We start from the raw sequence: 12,792 nt of genomic DNA on the forward strand, positions 1-12,792 counted from the left end.
TGATCATTCTAGTTCTTATGTTCCATAGATGAGAGAAATCATATGATAGTTGTCTTTCTCTGCTTGACTTATTTCACTTAGCATTATCTCCTCCAGTGCCGTCCATGTTGTAGCAAATGTTGAGAACTCGTTCTTTCTGATTGCTGAGTAATATTCCATTGTATATATGGACCACAACTTCTTAATCCAGTCATCTGTTGCAGGGCATCTTGGCTCCTTCCACGATTTAGCTATTGTGGACATTGCTGCTATGAACATTGGGGTGCATATGGCCCTTCTCTTCACTACGTCTGTATCTTTGGGGTAAACACCCAGTAGTGCAATGGCTGGATCATAGGGTAGATCAATTTTTAACTTTTTAAGGGACCTCCACACTGTTTTCCAGAGTGGCTGTACCAACTTGCATTCCCACCAACAATGTAGGAGGGATCCCCTTTCTCCACATCCTCTCCAACAATTGTTGTTTCTTGCCTTGTCTATTTTTGCCATTCTAACTGGCGTAAGGTGGAACACCCCCTCTTATACTCTTCTTAGTCTACCCTCCCACAGAGCCCCTTACCTGTCCCCACCCCAGGGTCTCAGCCTTCTCACAGCTCCTGGAGCATTTCCTGATTAGGCATAGGCTATATTTGGGGCGTGCTTCCCACCTCCCCTGTGGGAGAGGGATTTGTTGTGGGTCTTATTGTCTCTCCATCCCCCCTGCCCCCCCCCCCGCCATGGCCTTTAGCAGTGCTGATCAAACACCCTTGGTTAGCCCAAGACCCTCAGCCCAGAGCCCTCTCCCCTCCCCACTGCCCCCTGCCCCCCTGTTCCTGGTAGCAGATAGATCAATGGCTGGGGAATCCTAGCCAAAGTTCTTCTCACGCAAAGGCATGCGAACTTTGACCCAGGATGGGCTGTTCAGCTCCACACCAAGGCCCTCTAACCTCCTGCCTGCTTGCCTCCCTCCTTCTCAGCCTGGTGATCCCGGAGGCCCCTTTGTCTGGGCCGTTCCCTGAGACAGGGCTTGCCAATGAGAAGTGCAATGCCTTCTGTAATCCCAGTGCACCAGACTCTTGGCCGGGAGTATGGGGAAATGGGGGGCCCTGACCCAGGGGCTGAGCCTGTCTGCCTTTGGACCCCTGGGGTTTTGCTGGTAGTCTGGGACAAGACATCGTGCTGGGTAGAGTCCTGGCCAGGAAGCAAGGGGCCAGAGCTCTAGATTCTGGTTTGCTAGGTGTCCTTGGGCCTTCTCCTTTCTGGCATAAGTCTCTCCAGCTCCAGCTGCCTGAGAAGTGGGAGAGACATTGGTTTAATTAGCTGATGGATTTCTTTGGGGTCAAGAGCCCCTTAGAGAATGTGAGCAAAGCATCTTCTACCAGGAGGAGTCTGCTGGGTCTCTGGGCAGGAGCCCCAGCCGATGATCTTGCAGAGCCACTGAGGAGGCCGCCACGATTCTCTAGGGCTAGGGCCTTGGTGGGGACCCTGGGAAGCCCAGGCAGAGATGGGCTGCAGAGCAGGGGAGGGCTCTGGGGGTGCCTTGCTCCTGCCTTCTGTGCCACGGTTTCCACATGGGTTCTTTCTACTCTCTGTGGCTCTAGCTCCAACCGAGATTGAACAGACCTCTCTTCGGTACCATGAGGCTCCCCAGGCTGAGCCAGAGATGCAGAAGTGGAATGAAGGGAGGGATGCTAGGCGGAATGGAAGCCCAGCAATACCTTCCTTGTCTCCTGCCTGTTCTGATGCCCAAATTCCACTCTTACAGCATCAGTACTTTGGGCTCAACCATCCCCCAGGTGGATTTAACTGCTTTACTGATTATTAATATCTCGCGAAGGCTTGGCTTATCAGGGATGCCTGGGTGGCTCAGTCGGTTGGGCATCGGCCTTTGGCTCGGATCATGATCCCAGGGTCCTGGGATTGAGTCCCATGTCAGGCTCCCTGCTCGGTGGGGAGCCTACTTCTCTCTCTCCCTCTGCCTGCTGCTCCCCTTGCTTGTATTCCCCCCCCCTCTCTCTCTGTCAAATAAAGGAATAAAATCTTTAAAAATAAAGGCTTGGCTTATCAATCTATTTTTAAAGATTTATTTATTTATTTTACGGAAAGAGAGAGGGAGAGAGAGGGAGGGCGTGTGCAGTGGAGGGGGGGGCAGAGGGAGAGAGAGGATCTCATGACCCGGAGATCATGACCTGAGCTGAAAATCAAGAGTCAGATGCTTGAACTGACTCAGCTACCCTGGTGCCCCTTAGATGAGTTTTAAAATAAGGGAGATTAGAAGTAGAGGTGGTGGGTTCCTTGCTCAGTGGGGAGGCTGCTTCTCCCTCTCCCTCTGCCCCTCCCTCCTGCTTATGTGCTCTCTCTCTCTCATAAATCAAAACTTTTTAAAAAGCGTGATATCTTAAAAAAAAAAAAAAAAAAAGGAGGAAGTAGAGGTGGTCAGGCCTGGTAGGTCCCGTCAAAGATTCTGGTTTTCGTTCACATGGGAACAACTGAAGGGGCATGGTTGCGATAGGATGAGTTTTCCCATTTTTGAAAAGACCCTTCTAGATGCCACAGGCTTGCGAAGGAATTGGAGGGAGTGACAGGCAAGTGGGAACCAGGTTTGGAGGCTACTTTTACTCCAGGGAGCAGTGATGGGGTCCTGGCAGAGAATGAGGCCGTGGCAGTGGACAGATGGCAGGGCGGAGTACCCCCTCCTCCGCACAGTAGCCAGAGTGAGCTTCCTTGCCTCACTCCCCACAATGTGTCCATCTCACACACAGGAGATGTTTCTCAACAGGGTGCTCACTGCACCTGGGGGGGGGGCACTCAATTTTAGGAGAAATCCCAGTCACAAGACCACTGCCCATTTCCAGGGCCCTTGGTATTGCTGCCTCCCTTCCTCCCTCCCAAGGGCCATCTGTAGGGGCCTTTGAACTTGCTGTTTCCTCTGCTTCCAGATACCTGTGCACTCTGAGTCTTGATTCCACACTCTTGCCTCTGCTCAGTGTCATTTTCTCAGTGAGGCCTTCTCTGACTACCCTATTTTTTTTAAGTAGGTTCCACACCCAACGTGGGTCTTGAACTCTTGACCTGGAGATCAAGAGGCGCTTGCTCCACCAACTGAGCCAGCCAGGCGCGCCCCTGACCACCCACCCTATTTTGAATTGCAATTTCCCCCAGGGTGATTTCTCGCCCTTCTCTCCTTTATTTTTCTCTAAAGCACTTTTCAGCCTCTGACATTCTCTACGCATCCTCCTCGCTCCCCGCCCCCCGCCCCAATCTAAGCTCCATGTGAACAGGAGCAGTTTCAGTTTTGTTCACGTGCATATTAATCGCCAGTATCCAGAACAGTGCGTGGCACATAGTAGGCCTTTGGTATATATTTGCCCAATGTTTGAGTGGAGTGGTGAACGGGCGGGATGAGGCTCTGTTTTTGGTTGGGCCAGCGGATGGCGGTGTCATTCGCTGGGTCAGGGAGCACGGCGGGAAGGGCGGGTGAGGTGGTCAGCTGGGGACGGGATGACCAAGACACGCAATTGCCGCTTTTCCCCCTGCGCGTTCTACAGCGGCACGGCTCGGCAGGGGCAGGGGCAGCGTCCTAGGCAGCCAGCCAGGCGAGCCATGTGGCGCTGGGGCTGCGTGTCCTGCCACAGGCGTGGACCACAAATACAACACACGCAGGCTCCTGCTCGCAGGCAAAAGCCTAGCTCCGCACGCAAACCTGGGCCCTTTGCACCGCCCGCCCCCCCATCCAATCGCGGCTTCGCCGTTCCTCCCTCCACCCTCACCTACAGGCTCGCCTGGAGACTAGCTCTTTAAGAGCCCCGCCCCCGACTCCCCTCCCCCTTCGCGTGACTGTGCCGGGACCCGAGGTGGGGAGTCTGGCAGCTGGGTGGCTGCGCCGGCCTCCGGGCCCTTCTCACGCAACTCCCGGGCACCTCGCCCCCGGCCAGGTGGGGCGGGGATGGGCCGCGTGACCTCTGCCCCCTGGAGGGACGTACCGGACACGTGCACGATAGCCTAGGGAGGCTTCTGGCTGGGCGCCCCCCTCCTCGGTCCCTGGGCCCCCTCCCCTGCCCGGTCCGAGGGTCCCCCTTTCCTCGGCCCCCGGGAGCTAGCCGCACACAGCCCCCCTCGCCGCCCAATTTCTCCGCCCCGCCAATAAGCCAGGAGCCCCGGGAGTCAAGAGGAAACCTCGAGGGCCTGTGGGTCCCGGCTGGAGGTACCCCCGGTTTGCAGCGTTCCAAAGTGGCCCTCCAGCTAGTGAGGGCCCGTGAGCGCTCAGCGAGGCTGCGCGTTTCCATGCACTCCCGCCTGTCTATCCGGGAGCTCAGACTTGGGCTAGTCACCCGGGCTCTGGGGGCTCTTGGGGAACGAAGCCAGCCCTTCGGCGCCTCTGGCCTTCCGGCCCCGGTGACCTCGGGGCTGGGGTCGCCGTGCTTCTCACGCGAGCCCGGACTCGGTAACCCGGGGGAAAGAGGTCATCACACAGCAGCCCCGCCCAGCCTGCCTGGCCCCTGTCAACTAGTAGCAAGGGGGAGGCACTCCCAAGCCCAGTGTTCCAGTGTATGCAAAAATTAGGGTGAGGGGTCCCCGCACCGGGGAATGGAGGGCTTCCCCTACCGTGTCTTCGGGCTGTCTTGGGACTTCTTCCAATCCCCACCTCAGCTGGGGTCTGCGCTGTCCATGGGGACCTTGGAACTGGGGTCTCAGGTGTCCCCAGCCCTCACCCCTTTGCCTGCTGGCACTTGGAGGAGGAGTCCCCATAGTGGGTTCTTACCTCTCTCTCTGAGTTCCCCCAACCCTGTCTTCTCCCCCACTTCCCAACCCCCTTTCTTCCCTTTTTCCTCCCTCCTCCCCCTCCGTCTTAGAGCAACCCCCCCCATCAGCCCGCCCCTCCCTCTCTCCTAGCTCCAGGGGGTGTGGCCAAGCGCACGAGCTGTTTATAAAGGTGGAAGCGCTTTCACCCTCATCCCGAAGGTGACAGTTCCTAGGAGCTTTTCCCGATCTTCTTTCGGGTCCCTCGCTTAAGAGACCAGTCGTCCCAGCTCACTTCAGTACCTTCTCACAGCCACAGGTGAGTGTTGGGGGCTTCTGGCTTGCCCCTTCCCTCCCAACAAAAAGAAAATTTTGATGCCTCCTAGGTTTTCCTAGGTGGCCACTGGTCTAGCACCTCAAAAAAGGAGGCTAAGAGTGTCCTTCGTGACCAGGAACTCCAGCTCCATGGTGGGAAAACCGAGGCCCGGGGAAAGGCAGGAATTGCCCAAGGTCCCATAGCTAGTGCCAGAATTCTAGATTTTAGATGGCCCCCCTTCCAGGACTCCAGGATTCAGGCTCCATTTCCATCCCCATTCCCACGCCCTGAATGTCCTAGGGCTTCCCCATCAGGGTCACCTGGGAGGCTGGAATAAGGACACAACTGTGGCAAGCTAGGATGATGTCCAGGCAGGGTGAGGAGGGGGGCTTCCCCCTGGGTGGTCAAGATGGATCGAGGGGGCAGGTTGGGTTCTTAGCAGCTGTACCTTGCCTTATCTAAAAGCTACCCCTGGCTGTCTCGACCCTCCCAAGGCCTGGCTTGTCAGAGCCAAGATGTACTGGCCAGGAGAAGAGATGCTGATCTGAACGAGAGTCCCGGGCACTGCCCAGGGCCCTTCCCTATCCCACTGACTGCCTTCTCTGTCCTGTACTAGGGGGCAATCTGTGTGAGAGATGGCCGGCTGCAGAGAGCTGGAGTATCAGTCCCTGAAGACTCACCAGTCACATCTTTCTTGGCCTCTGGCTGTCTCGCTAGGGCTGGAGGTCCCCGGGGCACCCAGTGTGAAGAAGGGAAACCATAGCACCCCAAGACCTGTCCCTAGTTCACTCAGGGAGTCAGGGCTTGAGTGTGCTTTGGGATCTGGCTCCTGCAGGGGGCCTCCCTAGACAGATGGCTGTATACTTAAGGTAGGAGCCGGACAATCTCCCCATCTTAGGAGGTTCTCCTGTGGGGAAGTTCAGGATTCAGATGGGGAGGTTCCCCAGGTCAGATCTGGATTTTCTCTTCTCTGAGATCTAGCTGGGCATATCACCTCTCCACCCCCACCCCAAGTGATAGAGCTGGAGCCCGGGAAGGCAAAATGACAAGTCCAAGGCTGAGCCATGGAGCCTGCAACACTGGAGCTCCTCATCTCCAGTCCAGAGCACCTGGCAGGTGCCCCAGTCAGAGGCCAATGTCTTGCGGAGAATACTCCATGGATTTGCGCACCCTTTCTAGAACAAGCCTAGAGAGAAAGTTTAGTCTCCACCTCTGTTAAATTTAGATTGATTCCTAATTTCCCGAATTCCAGTCTAGCATTTTCTTGCAGCCCTTATCTGGTGGGAGTCTTCCATTTATCTCTCTTCTCTGGTGACTGGGAAATGGGGGAGGCCCAGACTGTTCATTCATCGAGAACTGAGCCCCGCAAAAACCCTGGCCTGGATTTCTGTGACCCGGAGCCTCAATGTAGCTTGTCACGGGCCGCTTTTAAACCTTGGGTCAGTTGAACTCAGAGAGCTGAGGCTGAGTTGTATGGCTTAGGCAGTGGCCTTCGGGTCCCCTGTCCCTTCCCTACCCTGTCACAGGGTCTGGTCTAGCAGGATTCCTTAGACCCTGGAATGGATGGAGCAATAGAAAACGGAGAGTTCTGGGAGAGAATCTGACCAGTCTTCAAAGGGAGGTACCTGTGACAGGAGCTGCTTCCCGGGGAACTTTCCCTAAGAGGTCTGAGTCGGGGCTCTGTCACTGAGTGCCCGGGAACTTTAGTCAGGTCAGTGGCCCCTCTGGAGCTCAATTTCCCCAAATGTGACATGAGGCAAAAGGAGCCTATGATCCCTAGTTCTCCTGATGGCAATGTTTCCCCAAGTGTGGTGGATAAGTGCTCAAGGGGATTGGGGGTGACACATGTCGATTATGTGTTCCATATACATTGTGGGGGGGAATCAGACCTGTACTTTGATGCAGATATTTTTGTTTGGGATGATGCTAAGTGGGTAGATTTAAAGTTGATTTTAGAAAAGCAAAAAATAACAGTACAGGTGCTGTATGGGAATCACAGACTGATGTGTGGAGAACCCTATTTTATTTCACTTATATTATATCATATCATATCATATCATATCATATCATATCATATCATATCATATATTATTTTAAGGGGGCTCCATGCTGGGCTTGAACTCACGATCCTGAGATCAAGACCTCATTGAGACCAAGAGTCGGATGCTTAACCAACTGAGCGACCCAGGCACCCCAAGGAAAACCCTGTTTTAGATTGGTGCAGCCGTATTCTGGAATTGGGCACTTTGGGTTGGGAGTATGGATCCAACACGTCCTGACTGTGTGACCTTGTGCAAGTCACTTACCTTCTCTGAGCCTCACTGCAGTCTACCTTTCAGGCTGTGACCAGGACCGAATGAATGGCTGTGAAATTCATGGCACACAAACAGCTTCTCCCGTCTCCTCCCCTTCACGTCCAGTTAGCTGTGCTGGATAGGAAAATTTCTCCTTTCTTTGACCAGCATGCTGACACTTTAGGACATTGGTTCCTCATATCCCCCCATCTGATATCTTGGTCTTTTCTTCCCTGCCCCGCTCTCAGCAGCTGCCGTCCTGAGAACTCTGCGCAGACGATGTTCTCTGCGTTCAGACTCTCCATCCCCATCTCGGCCACCGAGCTCCTCCTGGCCTCCACCGTCTTCTGCCTGGTGCTCTGGGTGGTCAGGGCCTGGCAGCCTCGGGCTCCCAAAGGCCTGAAGAGCCCCCCGGGGCCCTGGGGCTGGCCCCTGCTGGGGAACGTGCTGACCTTGGGGAAGAGCCCGCATCTGGCGCTGTCGAGGCTGAGCCAGCGTTATGGGGACGTGCTGCAAATCCGCATCGGCTCAACGCCCGTGCTGGTCCTCAGCGGCCTGGACACCATCCGGCAGGCCCTGGTGCGGCAGAGTGATGATTTCAAGGGCCGGCCCGACCTCTACAGCTTCACTCTGGTCACAGATGGCCAGAGCATGATCTTCAACCCAGACTCTGGACCAGTGTGGGCTACCCGCAGGCGCCTGGCCCAGAACGCCCTGAAGAGTTTCTCCACTGCCTCGGACCCGGCGTCCGCGTCCTCCTGCTACCTGGAGGAGCACGTGAGCAAGGAGGCCGAGGCCCTCCTCAGCAGGCTGCAGGAGCAGATGGCAGAGGCGGGGCGCTTTGAACCCTACAGATACGTAGTGGTGTCGGTGGCCAATGTCGTCTGTGCCATGTGCTTTGGCAAACGCTATGACCACGATGACCAAGAGCTGCTTAGCCTAGTCAACCTGAGTAACGAATTCGGGGAGGCGGTTGCCTCTGGGAGCCCGGTGGACTTCTTCCCCATCCTCCGATACCTGCCCAACCCCGCCCTGGATGTCTTCAAGGACCTGAATAAAAGGTTCTATGCCTTCACGCAGAAGCTGGTCAAGGAACACTACAGAAAGTTTGAGAAGGTACAGGCTGGTGGGGAAAGCCAGTGGGGGGGGGGGGAGCAGTAGGGTTGGGGCCAGAAGGTCAGAGATAACTGGAGAAGTAGGGGGGTTGGCAGGCTCTCAGGGGCCTTCACCCTGGGATTCTGAGACGAGTGCTTGAGTGGACTCTGTCCTGGGCAGGGAAATAGAACTTTTCCTTGATTAGCCTTTCTATCCTTCCCTCAGACAGCAACATTTACTGAATACACAGTCTGTGAGGACCCAAGGCCAGTGGCTGTGGGGAACAGGAAGAATTAAAAAGTTGGTCTCCTGGCCTCATGGGAGAAAGAAGGGTAAAAAGCATGTCTAGATGAGCCCTCTGTCTCAGGTGTCCCTTGAATTGGGGCTGCCAGTATTCCGAGGTAGGAGAAGCTGGGAGGGCAGCCTTGGGGCAGAGGGGTCCCCTCCTGAACGAAGATTCTAGGGATGGTGAGGAAGTAGGCCTGGATGGAGAGGTAGGTCTGGGTTTGGGATCTTGTTCACCTGTAGGCCTTCCCTACCCAGGGCCACATTCGGGATATCACAGACAGCCTGATCGAGCATTGTCGGGACAAGAGGCTGGATGAGAATGCCAATATCCAGCTGTCTGACGAGAAGATTGTTAATGTTGTCTTGGACATCTTTGGAGCTGGTATGAGCTACCCCATTGTGCCTTTCCTGTGCCCAACCGCCCTGACTGGCCAACCGCTTAATCTTTCCCTTCGTTCTCCCCTGGTCAGGATTTGACACGGTCACAACTGCCATCTCCTGGAGCCTCCTGTACCTGGTGACGAACCCCAATGTACAGAAGAAGATCCAGGAGGAGCTGGGTAGGTGGTGGCTTCCTTTAAAGTGCTCAAGGCAGAGTTCTGGGTGGCCCCTTCATCCACATGGTCCTTTTTTATTTTACTTTACTTTATTTTATTTTAAAGATTTTATTTATTTGAGAGGGTGAGTGAGAGAGAGAGGAGAGGACAAGCTGGGGGAGGGGCAGAAGGAAAGGGAGGAGCAGACTCCCCATTGACCAGGGAGCCCGATGTGGGGCTGGATCCCAGGATTCTGGGATCGTGACCTGAGCTGAAGGCAGACGTTTAACCCCACTGATCCTCCCGGGCGCTCCCCATGGTCCTCTATGTTCTGCAGACATAGTGATTGGCAGGGCCCGGCAGCCCCGGCTCTCCGACAGACCCCAGCTGCCCTACATGGAGGCATTCATCCTGGAGGTCTTCCGACACGCTTCCTTCGTCCCCTTCACCATCCCTCATAGGTGAGGCCCCATGGATCCACTGCTGTCTGATACTGGGCCTTCCTCCAGTCCATGTACCCAATCAGGGCCAGTGGGAGGGACAGGTACGGGAGGGAGGCAGGGGGATGTCCGTGTGGTCCTGAGCCTGACTGGGCTTCCTTCTTCCCCAGTACCACAAGAGACACAAGTCTGAGTGGCTTTTACATCCCCAAGGGACGTTGTGTCTTTGTGAACCAGTGGCAGATCAACCATGACCAGTAAGTTGAGAGGAGGCAAGGGCAACTCTGCCCTCTCCCAAGCTCCAGACCCTGCTGTCCCTGGGCCACTTGCCATCCCCTACTCTTTTGGGCTGGGGCTCAACCCACTTGATGCTTCTGCACCCCCAGGCTGCCACTTCAGCGGCTTCTCTCTGATTACAGGAAGCTATGGGGTGACCCATCCGAGTTCCGGCCAGAACGATTTCTCACTCTCGATGGCACCATCAACAAGACACTGAGTGAGAAGGTGATTCTCTTCGGTATGGGCAAGCGGAAGTGCATTGGTGAGACCATTGCCCGACTGGAGGTCTTTCTCTTCCTGGCCATCCTGCTGCAGCAGGTGGAATTCAGTGTGCCCCAGGGCACGAAGGTGGATATGACCCCCACCTACGGGCTGACTATGAAGCACGCCCGCTGTGAGCACTTCCAAGTGCGGGTGCGCGCTTAGGGGACCGAGAGCCCTGCAGCCTAGACTCTGTCTACCTGGCCTATCTGGGCGGCCAGGCCAGGGGGCTGGCCCAGGGATGGGGGGGGGAGTGGCTGTTCTAAACTTTGGCCTGCAACCCATAGATATTGGTCTGGCTGGGTTTTGCTGTCTGGGCTGGCAGGCAAGCCTGAAGGATCATGCCTGCCCACCACCCTGGACTTGCTCCTCTGCATACTGACCACAGACAGTGGACACAGCAGGGGCCACAAAGGAACAGATGGAGCCTTCTGGAGATGTGCTTGAGCCAGGAGGCTTGCTTGGGTTAGGAGGTCCTAAGCCCCTGGAAACCTTGAGGGAATGCTCTAGAAGCCCAGTGGCTGGCTGATTTTCTGTGGGGGATGACTGGGTTGAGAACCATCTACAGCAGGCCACGGCAGGGCCTGTCTAATTTCTTGGACATGTAGGAGCTGTCAAGAGTGAAGGGAAGAGGCAGCTTGGGATACTACTGAGAAATCTGACCACATGGCTCCGGGACACTGTGATGCCTTTTTTGCTCTCCCTGCAGGCAGGAGCAGGGGTGCCTCCTGGCCCTGGAAGGCCCCTGTTCCTGTCCAGGAGGGGCGGCTGGGAACTTGTGTCTAAGAGGAGTAGAGAGAGAGATCAAAGGGAGTGCCCAGATTCAGGTACCAAAGACCAGGTCTCTATGCCCTATATAAAAATGCCTTTTAAAAATGTTTGAACACAAGAAGCTTTTTTTTCGCTTGCATTGTACTGGCATGTCTGCATTTATCATAGAGAAGAGCTTAAGAACCATTTATTGAGTGCAATAGAGAAAATTCTAACCCAAGTATTCAGAAATGTGTAAGAAACATCTATCTAAGCTAAATAAAGATATTATCCAGAAGTCCTATTGTGGACGTTTTTCGACTCTTGAATGAATCCGTCACTCCTCTACCTGCCCAGTCTGAGCCCAGTCTCATGTTGGATTTTACTGTGGGAGGAAGAAGAGGAAGAGGAGGCAGTGAAGAGGTGAAGCCACGGCTCTCAGGAAGCTCACCATCCAGCTGGGGCACAAGACTGTCCCTTCACTGCCTTCCTAACTGGTCACACATCGATGAAGTGCATTCTCCAGACCAGGCGCGGGGGGATATAAAGCAAATAAGTCTCCTGAACTGGTTAGAGGAGCCAGCTCATAAGCACATCATCCAGTTCACTGTGATGAGGGGTCTACCTGACAGATGCATACAGGAAGGCGAGGCCTGGAACTGGGGCTGGGGGGCGGGGGGCGGGGTGTGTGTGTGTGTACGTGTGTGCGCGTGCGTGTAGGGGGATGCTGCAGATCTTGGGGATATCTATGCAGATTCCTCCTCAAAGAATGAGAGGCAGGGGGTGCCTGGGTGGCTCAGTCTGTTGAGCCTCCGACCCTTGACTTTGGCTCAAGTCATGATCTCATGGTGGTGAGATCGAGCCCTGCCTCAGGCTGTGTGTGCAGTGGGGAGTCTGCTTGAGATTCTCTCTCCCTCTCCTGTCCCTCCCCTCCACTCACATGTTCTCTTTCTCTGTCCAAAATAGATAAATATATCTTCAAAAAAAAAAAAAGAAATGAACAATATTAAACTGCGGTGTCTGGAAATACACACTTGGCAACAAATCTTATAATAAGAATAAGGGAATGAGGGCGTCTGGGTGGCTTAGTCAGTTACGCGGCTGCCTTCAGCTCGGGTCAAGATCCCAGAGTCCTGGGATCAACCCGCATTGGGCTCCTTGCTCAGGGGGAACCTGCTTTTCCCTGTCCTTCTGCAGCTCCCCCTGCTTGTGCTCTCTGTCTCTCTGTCAAATAAATAAATAAAATCTTAAAAAAAAAAGGGGATAGGAAATCAGGATATGGAGAGTGGTTACTCTGGTGGGGAGGGAGTGTGTTATAATTGAAATGGGACATGTAGAGGGCTTCCAGGATAATGCATAAAGTTCCACTTCTTAACTTGGGTGTAGTTCAAAGATACTTGCTTTATAGGGGCGCCTGGGTGGCTCAGTCGTTAAGCGGCTGCCTTCGGCCCAGGGCCTGATCCCAGGGTCCTGGGATTGAGCCCCACGTCGGGCTCCCTGCTCCGCTGGGAGCCTGCTTCTTCCTCTCCCACTCCCCTTGCTTGTGTTCCCTCTCTCACTGGCTGTCCCGCTCTCTGTCAAATAAATAAATCAAATCTTTAAAAAAAAAAAGATACTTGCTTTATAAAAATAAGAAAAAAACAATTTGTACTTCTCTTTACTTTTTAGGAATGTAATTAATATATATGGTCAATGTCCTTCAACCAAAGACCACCGAGAACACACCGGTAGTGAAGCAAGCTGGGTTTACTATTCATTGCAGCGAGGGAGAACGCCCACCACAGGGAACTGTGGGGTGTCCCAATAAGAGGATG

General features: G+C 54.6%; 1 protein-coding gene across 1 annotated transcript; it reads left to right on the plus strand.

The window, feature by feature from the left end:
- The first annotated feature begins 4,894 nt into the window (after window positions 1-4,894).
- Window positions 4,895-11,276, plus strand: LOC123790682 (cytochrome P450 1A1). The gene is made up of 7 exons (XM_045795196.2): window positions 4,895-5,038; window positions 7,578-8,445; window positions 8,968-9,094; window positions 9,183-9,272; window positions 9,586-9,709; window positions 9,859-9,945; window positions 10,108-11,276. Exons 2-7 carry the CDS (start codon window positions 7,609-7,611, stop codon window positions 10,391-10,393), a joined length of 1,551 nt encoding a protein of 516 aa, XP_045651152.2. The 5' UTR covers window positions 4,895-5,038; window positions 7,578-7,608; the 3' UTR covers window positions 10,394-11,276.
- Window positions 11,277-12,792: the final 1,516 nt, after the last annotated feature.

Source organism: Ursus americanus, chromosome 28 (genome assembly GCF_024610735.1).
Source record: "Ursus americanus isolate L20-20 chromosome 28, mUrsAme1.1.p, whole genome shotgun sequence".
NCBI lineage: Eukaryota > Metazoa > Chordata > Mammalia > Carnivora > Ursidae > Ursus > Ursus americanus.

What these genes read in the sequence shown, in the direction of transcription:
- LOC123790682 (XM_045795196.2), top strand. Translation starts at nt 7,609, where the DNA reads ATGTTCTCTGCGTTCAGACTCTCCATCCCCATCTCGGCCACCGAGCTC. An exon ending in ACTACAGAAAGTTTGAGAAG is followed by an intron (nt 8,446 to 8,967) that starts GTACAGGCTGGT and finishes TTCCCTACCCAG; the next exon opens with GGCCACATTCGGGATATCAC. An exon ending in CTTGGACATCTTTGGAGCTG is followed by an intron (nt 9,095 to 9,182) that starts GTATGAGCTACC and finishes TCCCCTGGTCAG; the next exon opens with GATTTGACACGGTCACAACT.